The sequence below is a fragment of the Mesoplodon mirus genome (assembly GCF_964341445.2).
Source record: "Mesoplodon mirus genome assembly, chromosome: 15".
In the NCBI taxonomy this organism is placed as follows: Eukaryota; Metazoa; Chordata; class Mammalia; order Artiodactyla; family Ziphiidae; genus Mesoplodon; species Mesoplodon mirus.
Window position 1 is genome coordinate 18,542,131 of NC_138991.1, and position 16,241 is coordinate 18,558,371.

General features: G+C 43.0%; 1 protein-coding gene across 3 annotated transcripts in view; it reads left to right on the top strand.

Annotated features, from left to right (window-relative positions):
- Positions 1 to 16,241, top strand: part of CHD6 (chromodomain helicase DNA binding protein 6) — a 219,925-nt gene that overhangs the window by 95,474 nt on the left and 108,210 nt on the right. For all 3 annotated transcript variants that reach the window (XM_082645551.1, XM_082645553.1, XM_082645552.1), the window contains 2 exons: positions 8,640 to 8,787; positions 10,595 to 10,744. In XM_082645551.1, coding sequence (XP_082501677.1) covers positions 8,640 to 8,787; positions 10,595 to 10,744 — 298 coding nt within the window. The remainder of the gene's footprint in view (positions 1 to 8,639; positions 8,788 to 10,594; positions 10,745 to 16,241) is intronic.

Below are 16,241 nucleotides of genomic sequence, written 5' to 3' on the forward strand. Positions count from 1 at the left end.
CCACCTGCATTATCAACCTCGTTCATTTTAAATAGGAATAGTCCACCAAAGATCCCGAGACCATAGAGGAAAAGCAGCAAAGAAGCAGGAAAAAGAGGAATGACCAGGACAACTGTCCTCAGAAGAAACAATTCAAGGAAAAGGACTTGTAAAGATTTTAAGTTAGTATCCTCAGATTCAAGATGATGTCTTGTCTGCAAACAGGAATGGGTTATCACGAAAAAGGAACAGAAAACAAGAAAGAACTAATACAAATTTAAAACATGGTAGCCTAAACTAAAAGAATTCATCAAAAAACTTGAGTAGAGTAATAGGGGAGATAATATGAGGTCTAAATTCATCAACTTTTGGATCAGGATGTGAGTAGCTATTGCTTAGTGTTGATAAATAAAGAACTAGAGGGCCTCCCTGGTGGCGCAGTGGTTGAGAGTCCGCCTGCCGATGCAGGGGATACGGGTTCGTGCCCCGGTCTGGGAGGATCCCATATGCCGCGGAGCGGCTGGGCCCGTGAGCCATGGCCGCTGGGCCTGCGCGTCCGGAGCCTGTGCTCCGCAACGGGAGAGGCCACAACAGTGAGAGGCCCGCATACCGCAAAAAAAAAAAAAAAAAAAAAAAAAAAGAACTAGAGGCGGGGCTTCCCTGGTGGCGCAGTGGTTAAGAATCTGCCTGCCAATGCAGGGGACACGGGTTCGAGCCCTGGTCTGGGAAGATCCCACATGCCGCGGAGCAACTAAGCCCGTGAGCCACAACTACTGAGCCAGCGCATCTGGAGCCTGTGCTCCGCAACAGGAGAGGCCACGACAGTGAGAGGCCCGCGCACCACGATGAAGAGTGGGCCCTGCTCGCCGCAACTGGAGAAAGCCCTCGCACAGAAATGAAGACCCAACACAGCCAATAAATAAATAAATAAATAAAAATTAAAAAAAAAAGAACTAGAGGCATGAACATATTTGGAGTTAGAGAGGTATCAGTCAAAAGCAAATCTCCCTGGAAAGTGGGATTTGGTGATTGTATGTTTCATTTGAAGCCCCTCTACATTAAAAGAAAATTATTTTCATTGGCTTTTAATCACTTTTAATAAGATTATCTGTTAAAACTCCGCTTTTTTCATTTTATAAGTATGTAATGTTTCATTTTTTACTATGATAATGTCACAAACTTGTATAATCTTTGTTTTGATGGTGCTAATGATATGATTAAAGAGATTGAGGACAAGGAGATACAGTTCACATTCTGTCTACAGGTGGCTATATCTGCACCCAAACCATTTGTTTTGGGTATGTGTTTTTCTTTTAACCAATATCTATTTTTTAAAATATTTGTTTATTTATTTTGGCTGTGCCAGGTCTTAGTTGCAGCACACGGGATCTTCGTTGCAGCACGCGGGATCTTTTAGTGGCAGCATGCGGACTTCTTAGTTGCGGCATGCAGCCTTCTTAGTTGCAGCACACAAACTCTTAGTTGTGGCACATGTGCAGGATCTAGTTCCCCGACCAGGGATCCAATCAGGGCCCTCTGCGTTGGGAGCGCGGCATCTTACCCACTGGACCACCAGGGAAGTCTCTTAACCAATATCTTAAAAAACCTGTGCTCAACTCAGCTCTCTCTATATAGGCCGAACGAATATGGGCATTAAGTAAAAGTTGGATTAAGTGTGCAAATGAGCTCTCTGGGGTAATGTCCACGTTTTCAGTGCCGTACTTCTGGGAAGAGGATCAGAGCCCCGCGACAAGGCCTGGGTCGGGAGCTTTTCTGGAGAGTTGTTCCTCGAGTTGGGCAGTGGATCCCAGGCTGGACTCCCCAGGTGCGTGCACATCTGTGGAGGCAGTAATTGGCATTCTGAGCTGTTTTCAGTCATCCTGAATTTGGGGGTAAAGGCAACTCACTGTGGCAGTAACTGATTGTTTCCTGCTAAGACTTCGATGGACATTTTGTAAGATTTAATTTTAAAATGGGAAGGTGAGTCATTTTGAAATAATGCACTTGGTTTGGTAGATTAAAATTTTTCAATAGCTGGAATCCATGGGGGCAAAGTAATAAAAGACTCATTGCACTGAGTCTCGTACAGTGTTGTGACACATACCCAGACTTTCCTACTCATACTCAGATCCAGCACTCCGTTTCTCTCAGTTCTAGCAAAGAAAGCTGGAGGTGGGGAACTGGAGATAGAGCTAGGAGGAAAGTTGAAGAAGTCTGTCTGTCTAGTGATTTAATAGTACAGTTCTGTATATGGAAGGCAAAAAAGGTATTTATTTTCCTAATGCAACTGCAGAAAGTAAAGATGTATAAAATCTTGGCTCATGAAGTTGTGTAGAAGACAGGGTGAGAGGGCTTTGGGGCCGAGGCCTACTAATAAACTGTTAATTGGTTATTCCCGACAGTTGTCCTGAATGAATGGTATAGTTTATATGTTGGAAATTTCTTGTATATCATAAATACTTGATAGATGCTTCTTTAAAGCGGATATATGGATATATGTTTTATTATAAAATCAATTTGGGTTTTGTTACTGAAAGAGGGACTTTGGGCCTCTAAAATCTTGTCTGCCATTTTTTTCTGTCTTCTAAGTTAGTTTGTTCTAACTCTGAAAGCTGGAAAAACGAGGATTATAAAAATTACACTGCTTCGATCCAGCCTCAAGTGCCATTAAATGGTGAGATTATTCGGCCTTTGTATTATTTAGAACTCTCTTGGTTACAAGTGACATAAACCCAACTTGAATTAAGTTAAAGAAAAAATAATAACAAGTGAGTTCACTGGTTTTAAGGAATCAGAACCAGGGGCTATACCACTGAGGATTCCACAGAGATCTTTGTCTCCCGCCTTTCTGCATCTCTTTGAGTGTCAGCTCCATCCTTGACAGTTGCTTTCCTTCTCAAGGTTGAACTGTGCCTGCCTGTAACTGTGGGCTCATAGCTTAACAGCCTTGTAACCTAGGAGGAAAGAGATTTCATTTTCCTGCCCACTCCTACCAAAAATTAATCTTTTTTTTTTTTTTTTAAAGGAAGGAGTCCCAGGTTCGCCTCTCTGGGTCATGTGTCCATCACTGTGGTAAAAGAACTAGGATAACATAGCCCATCCTGACCTTCTGTTCACCATCGTGGTTTGGGGGGATCAGTACTGATTATTAGCAAAAAGATGCTGAACAAACAGTATCCACCTCAGCCATGGAATAGATATATATCAGAATAATTTATATTTATATATATTTATATGTTTTTTTCCTCCACCATTTGAGAGTGAGTTGCAAATATCATGCCTTTTTATCCCTAAATACTCCAGTATATCTTTCCTAGGAGTAAGACCATTTTCTTATGTGTAACCATTTGTCTAGTTACTGCTGTTGTTTATGTACAACTAATATGCAATCTGTGGAAAGACACTGTAAGATCATGCAAATATCCTGTTCCTCTTCAAATTGTTCTCCCCCCAGATTTAGCATTCCTCGATGATTCTGGACTGTACATATCTTTACGACAGTGGTTACAAAATGATTTTCCAACTCCACCGATTCCTCTCCATTTCCTGTTTGTATTCTGTAAGCAAGAGCTTTCCTTTCTCCCTCATTTATTCATTATTTATCTGTCTATTTGTCATTGGAATGGATACCTATTGTTTTCAGTGGCTTATAATTCATTACTGACCTTGATTACTTTGGTGCTCAAACGGCCCCAGTTGTAACCGTGAGCCCTTTAAGCTGACTCCTGTGCCTTTTTGACGTGCTGCCTTAATTTTGTTGAGCACTCCCTTTACTCTCTGACAAAACAAGATGTTTCAGGCTGATCTTATAACTTCCCTGTCTTGGAATCAGCCATTTCTGTGAGGAACTTTGGTATCAGAAACCAAAATCTGAGTGCTGTGTGTGCACATTGCTTTTGGAGTATCTTTGCTTTTCAGCTCTTGCAGTTGTCAAAGCTAGGGAAAAAATACACAAGACATACACATGTACATATACGTACATGCACATATGTACACACCTGCGTGCACACAATATATTCATAATGCATATGTCCCCATTTATATGCATGTGTTCATAGAGATACTTATTTTAGAAAACATGTGATTACACTGAGGCCTCCAGTTTAGATTCATCCCACAATATCTTCCTTGCCTTACACCATTTCATATTTATGTCTTCCCACTTCTTGGGTGAGAACCACAGCTCCTAACACCAACACATTTACTCATTTGTTTAATCCTATACCACAACTAAAATGGTTTCAGAATTGCTTCACCTATACACCTACCAAAGAGAGTTCAGGATATGTTTGCTGTTCTCCCTACTTCTCCCAAAAGCTGGAAGTATATAGTCAGATATTGTGTTTATAAATTAATGAGATTTTTTTTCCATCTGTTCAGTGTGGTTATGTTATTCATTTGAAATACTTAGATTCATTTATTTCAGCTTGTTTTCATCTTTCATTTTTAAATTTTTTGATATGTAACATGCTTCCAAAAGTCAGATTTTATATAAAAAGATAGAGAAATGTCACTCCTTCCACCCCATTCCCTCCACTTATCCCTTGTGGATAATCATTGTTTTTTGGTTTATCCTCTTTGTGTTTCTTTCTGTAAAGTAAGTAGATATATGCAAGTTTTCTTACTTCCTCTTTATTCTTTCACAAAAAGTAGCATATTACTGTACTCTTTTGCACGTTGCTTTTTTCACTTAACAATGTATCTTAGAAATCATTCCATATTAGTTTACAGAATTCTTAATTGTTTTTACAGCTACATAGTACTCCTTTGTATGTATCCTCACTTATTCAGCACTTATGTTTGGACATTTAAGTCTTTTTTGTTATTTTGAAATTACCAGATAATGCTGAATAACCACGTGCATATATATTTTCATATTGTTGGAGGTGTATCTGTAGAGTATATTCCTATAAATGGAATTGTTGGATCAAAGGGTGCACACACACATACATACATACATAGTTTTGTTACATATTATTTGACCACTATTTTTGAAGAACGTAGAACTTCGAGGAACAAACAAAACATTCATGGACCAAATGCATCTGTATGTATAGCAATGTGGAGGTTAAAATGTCTTCATTTGATAAAACTCAAGTATAACGTTTTCAAAGCTCATTCCAAAGACGGGAAAAACACATTTCACCTAGTCTTCCTGGAGGATGAATTCAGGTGATACTTTCTTGATGTCCTATTTGAAAATCCCATTTATAAGCTTATAAGAAATCTTTTCTTCCTGATATTTGTCTTTATCAGAAGAGCTCCAGGAAGAATTTTTGGAACTCAAAATCGATTCTGTTGTTAAAGGTAACCTCCAGGAAATCACTTTGAAGATTTCCCAGGTAGAGTATCTTCTTATTTACCCCCAGATAGGTAAGCAGGTGTCTCCAGACATTTTCCAGTTTTACTGACATATATTTAAGAAGTTTCCCTCCGCTCCACCCCACCCTCAGCTTCTGGCTAGGAAATCTCGTGGTGCCCCAGGCTGGACTTTGGAGGTGCCTGACTACAGTTCCTCCTTACTTTCATCATTTAATTTGTTCCTGAAAGCATGGAAGGCATATATATACAAGCCTGGTTGTAAGGTTTAATATTTTGAGGAGGTTCTGTGACTTCCCCGGTGGTCCAATGGTAAAGAATCTGCCTTCCAGTGCAGGGGATGTGGGTTTGATCCCTGGTCAGGGAACTAAGATCCCACACGCCGTGGGGCAACTAAGCCCACGTGCTACAACTACTGAGCCTGCGCACCATAAACTACAGAGCCCACACACTCTGGAGCCCGCGTGCCACAAGTAGAGAAGAGAAAACCCGCAGGCCACAACTAGAGCGGAGCCTGGGCACCGCAACAAAAGATCCCGCATGCCATAACCAAGACCCAACACAGCCAAAAAATAAAAATAAAAATAAATAAATAAATTCCTTTAAAAAGAATATTTTGAGGAGGTTCTATTCCTTAATTGTGTCTTGAGCTTGGTTTAGTTTTCAGTGGGATATTTCACAATGAAGCATGTTTCTAGCCCATCTATATACAAATATTTAAAATGAAGATTAAACATATACAAAGTTTTCCAATATGAAGTTATATTTAATAGATAAAATTGATTTCAGATGTTGGGAGAAGGATTTAGGATTTTACAGAAGATTAAATGGGGTTCTGAGCACGTGATCATTATGGTGACTTTCGGTATATTAGCTGTCTTTAAATGTGTGTCCAAAAAATTAAGCACAAACCTTCTTTTGTTAAGAGAACCAACTATGGATTTATGAATTTTTCTGTATATTTGGGTCACTGGAATGTTTTGTTAACAATTCTTTTGGTCATAATTTTGAGATTCAAATAAGATTAAAGGAGATTTGAAGTTTTTGCATTTATTGAAAGGGAGCCTGGGGTTAAAAAAAAAAAAAAAAAAAAAGGAGCCAGGAAACATGATATGGTATAAACAGTGACAGGCTGTGAGTCACATGAGCTGAGCGCAGGCCTCTGCTCGGCTGCTAACTTTGGGGCCTTTGTTGCTTTTAAACCTGTTTCTTTATGTGGAATATGAAGCTCATCTGCTCTGGCTCCCTCATGGAACCGTGGTTGTAACAGTTCAATGAGACAGAAGCACATAAGGGCTTTGTAGGGTGTAAATTGCTATGTAATTTTCTTAGTGAGAAGCCATGTAACATGAGATAAATATTCCTGTGAAAATTTGGCATCTTTTTAAACTGTTTCACCTGAGTCTCCTGTCCTGAAACTGATAAGAAGTACTCGTTTCCCTGGCTTGAGAGCACAGGTCTCTTGTTAAAATGTACAGTTCTCTAAAATGGCAGGATCCCTTGAGTTTCATTTCCTCAAAAAAATTTTCATAAAGAACTTTGCTGATAGGGAAGCCAGTCTTCAGCCTAGGGAATCGAGGGTGGGCTGGGTCTGCACTCATGTATGGGTGCTCGCCATTGTCTCTGGGTGCTATCCCGCTACGGGTTCATCCCATTGGATCTCCCTTCTCTGAACAAGGCCGGTGGTGTCCCTGTCTTCCCCCACACTTTCCAGTAACTCACCTGATGGGAAATACCAGTAATCGTGGCTCTTCCTCCTTCTCCACATTCTGCCAAGACTTACTGGTACTACTACTGCTGGATCTTTCGAATCCTTTTCACCGATGAGCTTTCATTGAGCACATCTCGCCTAGGTCTTCATTCCCTCTTGCCCGGGCTTGCCATCATGCGCTTTTCACACAGGGTGAGTCTCAGCTCTCTATCCTCGTGTTCTCCTGGTTTCTTTCCAGCTCCATCACTTAGGGCTTCTGTTCACCTGCCCTGTCATCCAGCCACACAGGCTATCTTCTACTAAACGTGCCTTTAACACTCTTCCATTCCCCAAGAATGCCATGGTGGTTACGAGCGTGCCTGGTGTAAATACTTTCTCTACCATTTACTAGCCATGTGACCCTGGAAATCTTAACTCACTGTGCCTCTTGATACAATTAAGATGATAATACTATCTGCCTTATAAGGTTGTTGTGAAGAGTAAAGGAGATAATCCGTGTAAAGGATTAGAGAACGGGCGCCTGCATGTAGTAGGTGTTATATACGAATTAGCTGTAATTGTTATTATTCCTGTTTTTCTGTCTATCAGAATTCTGTGTATATCTGTGCTCAAATGTGTTTTCCCAAATCTCCCCGATGACACGTCATCGTATCTATCCATTGATGAATCCATCTATCTATCCAGTAAATATTGAATACTTAGTATGTTTTAGGTATAAGACTACTCGCTGTGAGGAATACAAAACTTAAATCAAGTGCATACTCTGTCCTCTGGGAGCTTAGAGTCTGATAGGACAGCTCAGAGAAGTGTAAAATATTCATCCATTCAGCAAATGTTGATCGAGCCACTGCAGAGGATCCCAGGTCCTCTATGGTTCTGAGCCTGGTGTCACATGTAATGACTAACTTTGGTGAAAGATTAAAGTTTGAATACCTTATGCAAAGCACAGTTGAGGCGCTTGGGAGTGTAGAAGAGAGATTTTATCAGCCAGCAGGGCCCAAAAAGGCTTATTAGAGATGTTGCCGTCTTAGTAGGGCCTTTCAGGGTGGGTGGACTTGCCCATTTCCACCTCTCTCAGGAAGCATCCAGCTGCTGCATTGGGCTGTAGCGCTAGCTGGTCTGTAGGAATTCTGTCATTACAACCTCCTCAGGGCCTGGGCAGTGTTGTCTTCAGTTTTGAGCTCCTGGTACTCACTCCAAGTCTGTACGCATAGACCATTCTCAATAGAGGGTGTTGAAAGATTAGGGAGATGTCTCTTCGCATGTAACTTAGAGATTGGAAGTGGATGATTCTCAATATCTGTGAAGCAATTAAACTTCCTAGAGAAGGCGTTTATGTGAAAGTGAAAGAGGTTTTTTGGAGATGTTCATATTATTTTATTTCTTATCACATTAATCATATCTATAGTAGTCATGATAGGGGGTATAAAAAAAGTGAATTTTGCATCAACCTGTGTAGATATTTCTTCCCACATTTCTGCGAATTTCTGGGAAGAAACTCTTGTAGATTTTCCATTGAAGCCTGTCCTGGCCCAAGAATTCCAGGATGCGCTATCATAACTGTAATCACATGAGAAATCTTAGTTTTAAAAACTGCCCAACAGTTTTAATTCTGAATTTCTCCTTGTAGCAAGGAGCAAGGACCAACCCCAGTGGAGAAAAAGAAGAAAGGAAAAAGGAAAAGTGAAACCACAGTGGAGAGTTTAGAGCTGGATCAGGGCCTGCCGAACCCATCCCTGCGGAGTCCTGAGGAGTCCACTGAGTCTGCAGACAGCCAGGTACAGCTGTGCCCGGAAGCCCTGGTGGGCGTTATGGCTGCCGGGCGGGGTCTTGCTGACACTGATCCTGTTGCTCCTCTCTCCCTATCTCCAGCCTGCATCTCTCACACACATACTTGGGCTGGGCTTTCAGTGTTTTAGTGGGTGACCACAGGCTTTTCTTTAGCATCCTGGTCCTTATACTAATAATCTCCCAGTTTTTTAGTGGTGTTTGCTTCCTTCTTGCAAAGTAGCATGCTATTAGGCCGCAGTAAGCGTGAACGCGGAAAGTGGAATTGTGATCCAAACTAGGTAAGGTTCAGAGGGCCTGTTTTGCTGTGTAGGTAATACATTTAGGGCTCAGCGTGCTTGGCCAGTCTACACAAGGACACTTTCATAATCCCAGATGCTGGAAAAGTCAGGGATGGATTCATTTTGCCAAGATGGTAAGGAAAAGTGGAAACAAGAAGGAGTTGCCCACCTAAGTGAGATTTCTGAAAACATGCCAAAGTGTGCCCAGGTCATTGGTAGGAATTTTCGGTCTGAGTTGAGGCTGCCTCTCTTGGACGTGAGTTCTAACATTTGAGAATGCTGTCTGCTCTGACATCCACAGCAGTTTATCTGGGCTGTGCTACTGCGTGGGGGCCATTTAGGGTAAGACCAGCTTACTGCTCCTTAAGAATCATCTGGACCCTCATAGATTCCTAGGGGATCTTCGTTGTAGGAAGGTGTCAGCTCCTAAGGTCGTGGTGGTAAGTGAGTACTAGTGTCTGGAGTGTCAGATCAGAGACCCCCTTTCACTGCCTGTAAACTTGGGTTAGTGGCTCTTAAGGGTCCTGACGGGCAGAACAGCAAGTACATCAGGTTGATGGGAGTCGGCAGGGGGTTCAGTGTTTCTAGGATGGTGATTTGTACGTGGGATTGGGGGGAGAGCTTTTTATGTGGGATCCCTCATGTACAATTAAATGTCATAGAGGTGACACAGGGAAGAAATGATGGGAACACAGAGAGAGCCCCAGGAGGTATCTTTTAGATGATAAGGGGGGGGCGGTGAGGTTTGGCTTTTCGTTTTGTTTTGTAAGGTTTAAGTATCTTAAGAGTAAGCTAGCTGGTGAATGGTTCCCAGAGGTGTTCCTACTGCTTGGGTATGATGTGTATGTAGAGATGAACCATGTGTTTTTCTGTTTGAGGAAAGCCACTGGGTTGCTTTGTTGTAGAATGTTATCTCTCTAAAAGGTCACAAGCTACTTAATTATAGATGAGTCCTTTCGTGGTGAGTCACGAATCTTATTTTGTCACACTTAAGATGTCTGCTTGCATTTCAAAGGGTGTTAGGAGATTCTCAGAATCAGTCCTAACAAAATTGGTATTATTTAGTTGTTTAGAAGTACATGGTAAGTATGGTGAATTTGGCCCCCAAAAAAAATCAAAACCAAAAAAAACTATTAAATCATTGTCATAAACCCTGAGCTTCCAGCTATGCTGGAAGGGACCTCAAAGATGATGAAGTTACTTCCCGTCCCTGTTTTACTGGAATAGAAACCGATTCCAGAAAGCGGGGTGGGGGAAGCAATGATGCATAAAACACGGTTCCTTGGATTCTGAGGCTACACGTTCTTCTCACTGGATCCTGGTGGTTTGGCTCCCTCCCTCACCTGGGTCGCATTTTGAGTGAATTCAGTTCTGAAAAGAGTTATGTTTAGGGAAGATTCTTTTTGCGAAGTTAGAGAGGTCTCCTTCGTGTGTGAGTGTAGGTGAGTGTGTCCTTGTGCAAGCTTTTCCCTCTGACTCACAGATAGTCTCTCTGGCGGGTGTGTTTGTCCTGTAGAAACGACGCTCAGGACGGCAAGTGAAGCGCAGAAAATACAACGAGGACCTGGACTTCAAAGTGGTGGATGATGATGGGGAAACCATCGCTGTCCTTGGAGCCGGCCGGACATCTGCCCTCTCAGCTTCTACATTGGCTTGGCAGGCGGAGGTACGGCTTTAGGATTGGGCTGCTGGCCTCGGCTGGACAGTCATTTTGACTACTTGATGGAGCTGTACTGTGGCTCTTTTTTTAAGCGTAAGTTAGATCACCTTAACTGCTGGTTCTATCCTTCAGGTGGCTTTCTGTTGCACTTAGAATAAAGTTGTTTAGACTTCTGACTGTGCCTAGCAGGCCCCTCTGTCATCACACTCTCCCTAATTCACCAAATTCATTTTTCAGATGCGTGACTTTTCGCCATCTCTCTCATTACTCTCCAGCTAAAAGACTTGCCTCTTTTAATGCCATGAATTAGCAGTTCTTTCCCACCTACTGGCCTTTGCCTGTATGGTCCCTTTTGCCTGGAATGCTCTTTACCATATGCTTTACGTGACTCTTTCATTTAAAGTAGATCCCTGCCCCTCATCCTAATGTTTATTTCACTCCTGTTTGTTTCTTTCATAGCTCTTATTACAGCTTATAATTATGTTCTGATTTCTGATTTCATTTTATTTCTTTGTCCCTCCATTAGAATGTAAAAGTCTGATACATAGTCAATAGCTGTTCCATGAATGGAATCACATGAACTAGTCATTACAGTTGGGAGTTGGATTACAAATGTGTATTGAGAGTCCATTGCAGGGCCAGGTCCTAGGATACAAGGATGAGTATCAAGGCATGGTCCCTGCCTCCAAGGAGTTTTATCTGGGAGAAGAGGCATATGGCTCTGCTGATATTGTGATAAGTGCAGTCTTAGAAGTCTGTGCTGGATACAGTGGCTACACAGAAGGAAAAGTGGACAGGAGAGGGAGGTCAGGGTTTTAGGGGAGGCGTTTCTGACGTGGACCACAGCCTCACAGCCTGATGGTCCTGGAGGATGTGGTATGGCAGCTTGATGAGCTCGGCCAGGTGGTGGGGTCTGATTTGAGGAGGGGTGGGAGACGAGCCTGGAGTGGTAGGAAGAGTCATGTTATGCAGGCTTCGGCTGTCAGCTAAAGTGTTTGGCCTTCATTCATACTGTGGATTGAATGAGGGGCAGGAGGCATCGATGGGTTAGAGCAGAGAAGCAGGATGCCCGTATATGCAGTTTAGGAATTTCCATTGGCAGCAGTATCAGGGAGGAAAAGGATAGCATTAGGACCTGGTACCCCCGATGCTAGAAAGGCAGAGGGTAAATGTGGAGAAGGAGGAGATCTGTGCCAAGGAGCTTACAGAGGAGGAATCAGAAGCAAGAGAAGAAACAGGCCGTGCGTGTAGGAGGCGCCTCGTTGCCGGCAGCACGTTCTGAGACACAGGCTGTCTTTTGTTACGGAGTCGCTGTTGCTGACTTGGCAGGACTCGTGTTCTGCGTGTGCAGGAATAGCACAGGTACCTGTCCTTCCTCCTGGACACTGTGTGGCTGGCTCCTGGAGCTCGTGATGCTTTATCTACGTAAACCACCTTGCCTCCAGAGTAATGCATTTTCACGTCATACTACTTTTCAAGCACATAGTTAAGAACAGCCCTTGCAAGACTGCTGTGAAGCGATGGGATTACATTGTTTTACAGTGGGTTCCCTTCCATGGAGATGTTATGGTTGGTTTGGTAGTTAAAACCCTCTGAAGGATTTTTTTTTTCTCCTAGTAGCCGTTTAGCCCAAGTCATGAACCACATTTCAGTGGTTGTTCTGTCTTCTCCTCTGGTGCCTGAGGGCAGCATTAGCTGATCAGACAGAAATAATTCAGGAAATTTATATATATCCTGACAAGGCACTTTCTGTCCTCTTAAGGGTACAGCAAAGAGAAAGTTTATAGTGGTGAAACATAAGCTGGAATCTGAATTTGCATTAATTACGCCTCAAAAATTGTGACTAATAAAGTCAAACAAGAAAGGGGCCTGATACGTGGTTTTGGCATTGATGTTTCGCAAGGCCGCCATGTGGCTCTGGCCTCCACGCCACAGGGCAGACTGGACAGCCTGCGTGGGGTCGAGCGGGTTGCACGGTCAGTGCTCTGTGGAGCCCTCCACTTGCACCTGTTTTACACAGTGGGCTTCCTGGGGGGGTGGTCTGAACAGAGATTTCCCAGGCCAACACAAAGCCCCGAAATCAGGGATCTCATCGAGGATTCCAAGCAATCCTCAAAGTGTCCAGTGGCACAGAAAATCAGTGGAAGAAGATGAGGCTTTTCCTTCATCCTTCTCCCAAGGCCCTTTGGAAGGGTGTCTGCCTGCTTTCTGGCTTTAGCTTGGGGCAGACAAGGGTGGGCAGACAAGGGTGTGCAGTCAGCACCAAAAAGGCCCCACTGCTACCTCCTTGCTTTCTTTGTAGTGTCTTATCAGCATGCTCAGCCCACTTTTGTGGCTGCTGGCCCCTGTCCCAGCCCTAAATTGCAACCTCAGCAGTGCTCACCTAGTGGTGAGTTGCTAAAAACATCTTTACGCATGATTCAGTCTAACTCAGGACTGGCAGATTAGCACAGCCCTGCTTCGGAGTCTAGAGGCCCGTCCCCTGGCTGGGATATGGGATTAGGGGTGGAAGTATGTTTCCAGCCTGACTGTGACTCTTTGCTTTCTTATTCTTTGTCAAACTGATGTCGGTGCCTGGAACAGAGACAGACTTTCACAGTTATGGTACATTTAGCGCATAGATTTTTCCAAGGCTGTCTCATTTTTTGCCTCCTACAGTTTGTGTGGTTTGTATGATTCTGCCTTTGGGACAGAAGGGCTTGAATTTGAATGAGAGACATCCACTCCTGGTGTTCTCCTGTGCCGCCTCCTGCTGCTTTGCAGATGGTCCCCTCTGCTTTGTCTGGTCTTTTCCCGTGCCTGGCGGGCTGGGCGCAGTTGTTACTTCCCCCAGGAAGCTCCCTGCCCCCCGCCCCTGAGCTGGGGATAAGTGCCCCTCCTCTGTCTAACTCTAATATGTTTAACTTCGTCACTGTCCTTTAAACACCTGCCAGTTTTTGTTTCCTTCATCTAAGCCATGAGCTACGTTAGGGTAGGGCTTATAATCTTTTTAAAAAAAAATTTTTTTATGTATCTCTCTGGCATGAAAGAGCTTCAGTAAAGTCAAATTTACATTAACCCCCAGGAACTATTCAGATGAAAGTATGGCACTTTCCCTCTTCTGTTTTGTGGAGTATTTATAATATTCTGCCTGATGTCCCCCAGAGTCCTCCCACCACTTGTTCACAGCCTGTGACTGTTCTGATTCATCAGTGCCTCTGCCATTCTGTTCTGAATACCACTCCTGGTTGTTCCTGCCATTAGACTGTAAACTTTTACAAAACAAGCCTCACTTTTTAATTTATCGCAGTTTTCACCTAACATAGGTAGTACTTTATGTTGGGTAGTAACTAACATAAAGACTTGCATTCAGTTGGACTTCTCATGTATTTATTTAATATGTGAATAATGACTAAATATGCTTAAAACTTATTACAGAAACAGGTGTGATTCTTAACTCCTGGATTAGAAAGACAAGAGTGAAGTGTTTTCCTTTTTTCTCGGGCTCTTGTTTTCTCCAGTTCTTCATACTGGCATAGTTTCCACACTGGTGTTCATCCACGTCTCACTCTGACACTGACAGCCGTGGGCAGGCCCCTTGGCAGAGCAGCTTCTGGCTGGCATGGCTCTAGCTCTGTACCAGCCCGCATGATTCAGTGCTTAGGCTCCTATGCACTTGGCTGGAGAGGATGGTTTTCATTCTTCCCATTTCTCCGCTGGCCACACCACCGTTCCCCACCCCACGCCTTTCCTCAGATTGTCTCCTGTCTTTGTTTCCTCTTGGCTTCTGCTGCCACCCGTTGTGCTGAGGCCAGTGTTCAAATGACCACAGTTTGCACTTTTGTCGTTCCCTGCCCCAGGTCCCTGTCCTTCCCAATCCATTACTAGACTCATTCTCCCATAATACCAGAGAAGTATTTGGCCTTTTTCAGTGTCCCACTCAACAATCTAAGGTGGTTACCTCTTAACTCCTGTTTTAGATCAAAACTCCTGCCTGATTTTTTAAGGACTGTGGCTGCATACTATCTCTCTACCCTCATTCATCCCCACTCGTCATTCTGTGTAATGCTTTTCTCTACTAAGACTGGTTCGTTAGTGCTCCAAGTCTGCATCCTGCTTCCCATATCCTGGTGCTTTCATCCTTTGGATGCATTTCGAGTTTCCTTCCTGTTTGCAATCCTCTTATGAGCCGCCATTCTTTAGGGCCCAACTAAAACAGTACTATTCTGTGAAATCCAAGCTATTCTTGCTTTCTGCATTCTTGCTGCCGGACTTACGGTTACTGTCACACTGATTAGAATTTACCACTGGTACATTTCTAAGAAAAATACGTTTTATCTTGCTTTCACTGAGTGTAAGCCCCTGAGACTGGGCACCTTGTTGGATGCTACTTTGGACCTTCCATGGCACTTGGTAAGTGCTTGTGTTTTGGAGTTGTTTCTTCTTGCTGGAGCCTTTCCTTACAGCTCGCTGAATGGAAGTGAATCAGGTGGCTGGTTGAGGGTCGGAGGTATGTGGGTTGAAATTTTTTGAAATTTTCCCCAAGAAAATAAATTTTTAATTTCATGAGGTTCTTACATGAAAAGTGAATGAACTAAAATGGTCTCCTTTGAAGGATAATTTGAGAAAACTCCAAGCAGTTGAGAACAGATGGCTGTCATGGAAGTATGTTTGGCAAGCAGATTTAGTTTATATCTGTGTGTATCTGTATACACTGAGTGTTTATACACACATGGTCATGCTTATGCACAATCTCTGTTTAGGGAAAAGAAAAATCCTGATTTTCCAGTTTTCTTCCTACTTTGATGTGTATTTTGGAAACGCTACTCTCTTTTTTCCCTTTTATTAGGATAGGATAAAAACCTGCTGTCAGTATTTTGATGATAACCATTGATTTTTTTTTTTTTTTTTTTTTTTTTTTGCGTTATGCGGGCCTCTCACCATTGTGGCCTCTCCTGTTGCAGAGCACAGGCTCCGGACGTGCAGGCTCAGTGGCCATGGCTCACGGGCCCAGCCACTCTGGCATGTGGGATCTTCCCAGACCAGGGCACTAACCCGTGTCCCCTGCACCAGCAGGCGGACTCTCAACCACTGTGCCACCAGGGAAGCCCTGATTTTTTTTTTTTTAATACTAGTGTGTTTCCCCCTATTCTTCAACTAGTGCCAAAAAATAAATTGAAATTTTATTGCAAATACCTTAATTTTTACTTGAAAATTTTCTGTAATGAAGAATGCTTTAAACCCACCATCCTTTTAATCCTCAGAGTAAAGTCCTGTGCTTTCTTCATCCACGTGTTAACATTTCCTTGGATGTGGTCCTAGTTAAAAACTCTGAGAGCAATCAAAATCCTATCATCAGAAACCGTCTTTTTCTGCTCTTCATGGTAGGTAAGAGTAAGAGACTATTTGAAGCAACCTGCTGGTGAGGAGAGACAGTTGTTCTTTTAGCATGGGTGTACATGTATGAATGCTTGCTTGCTAGTCTGGGTTATACAGAATTGGGAGTAGGTAGGAAAGGTGCTCA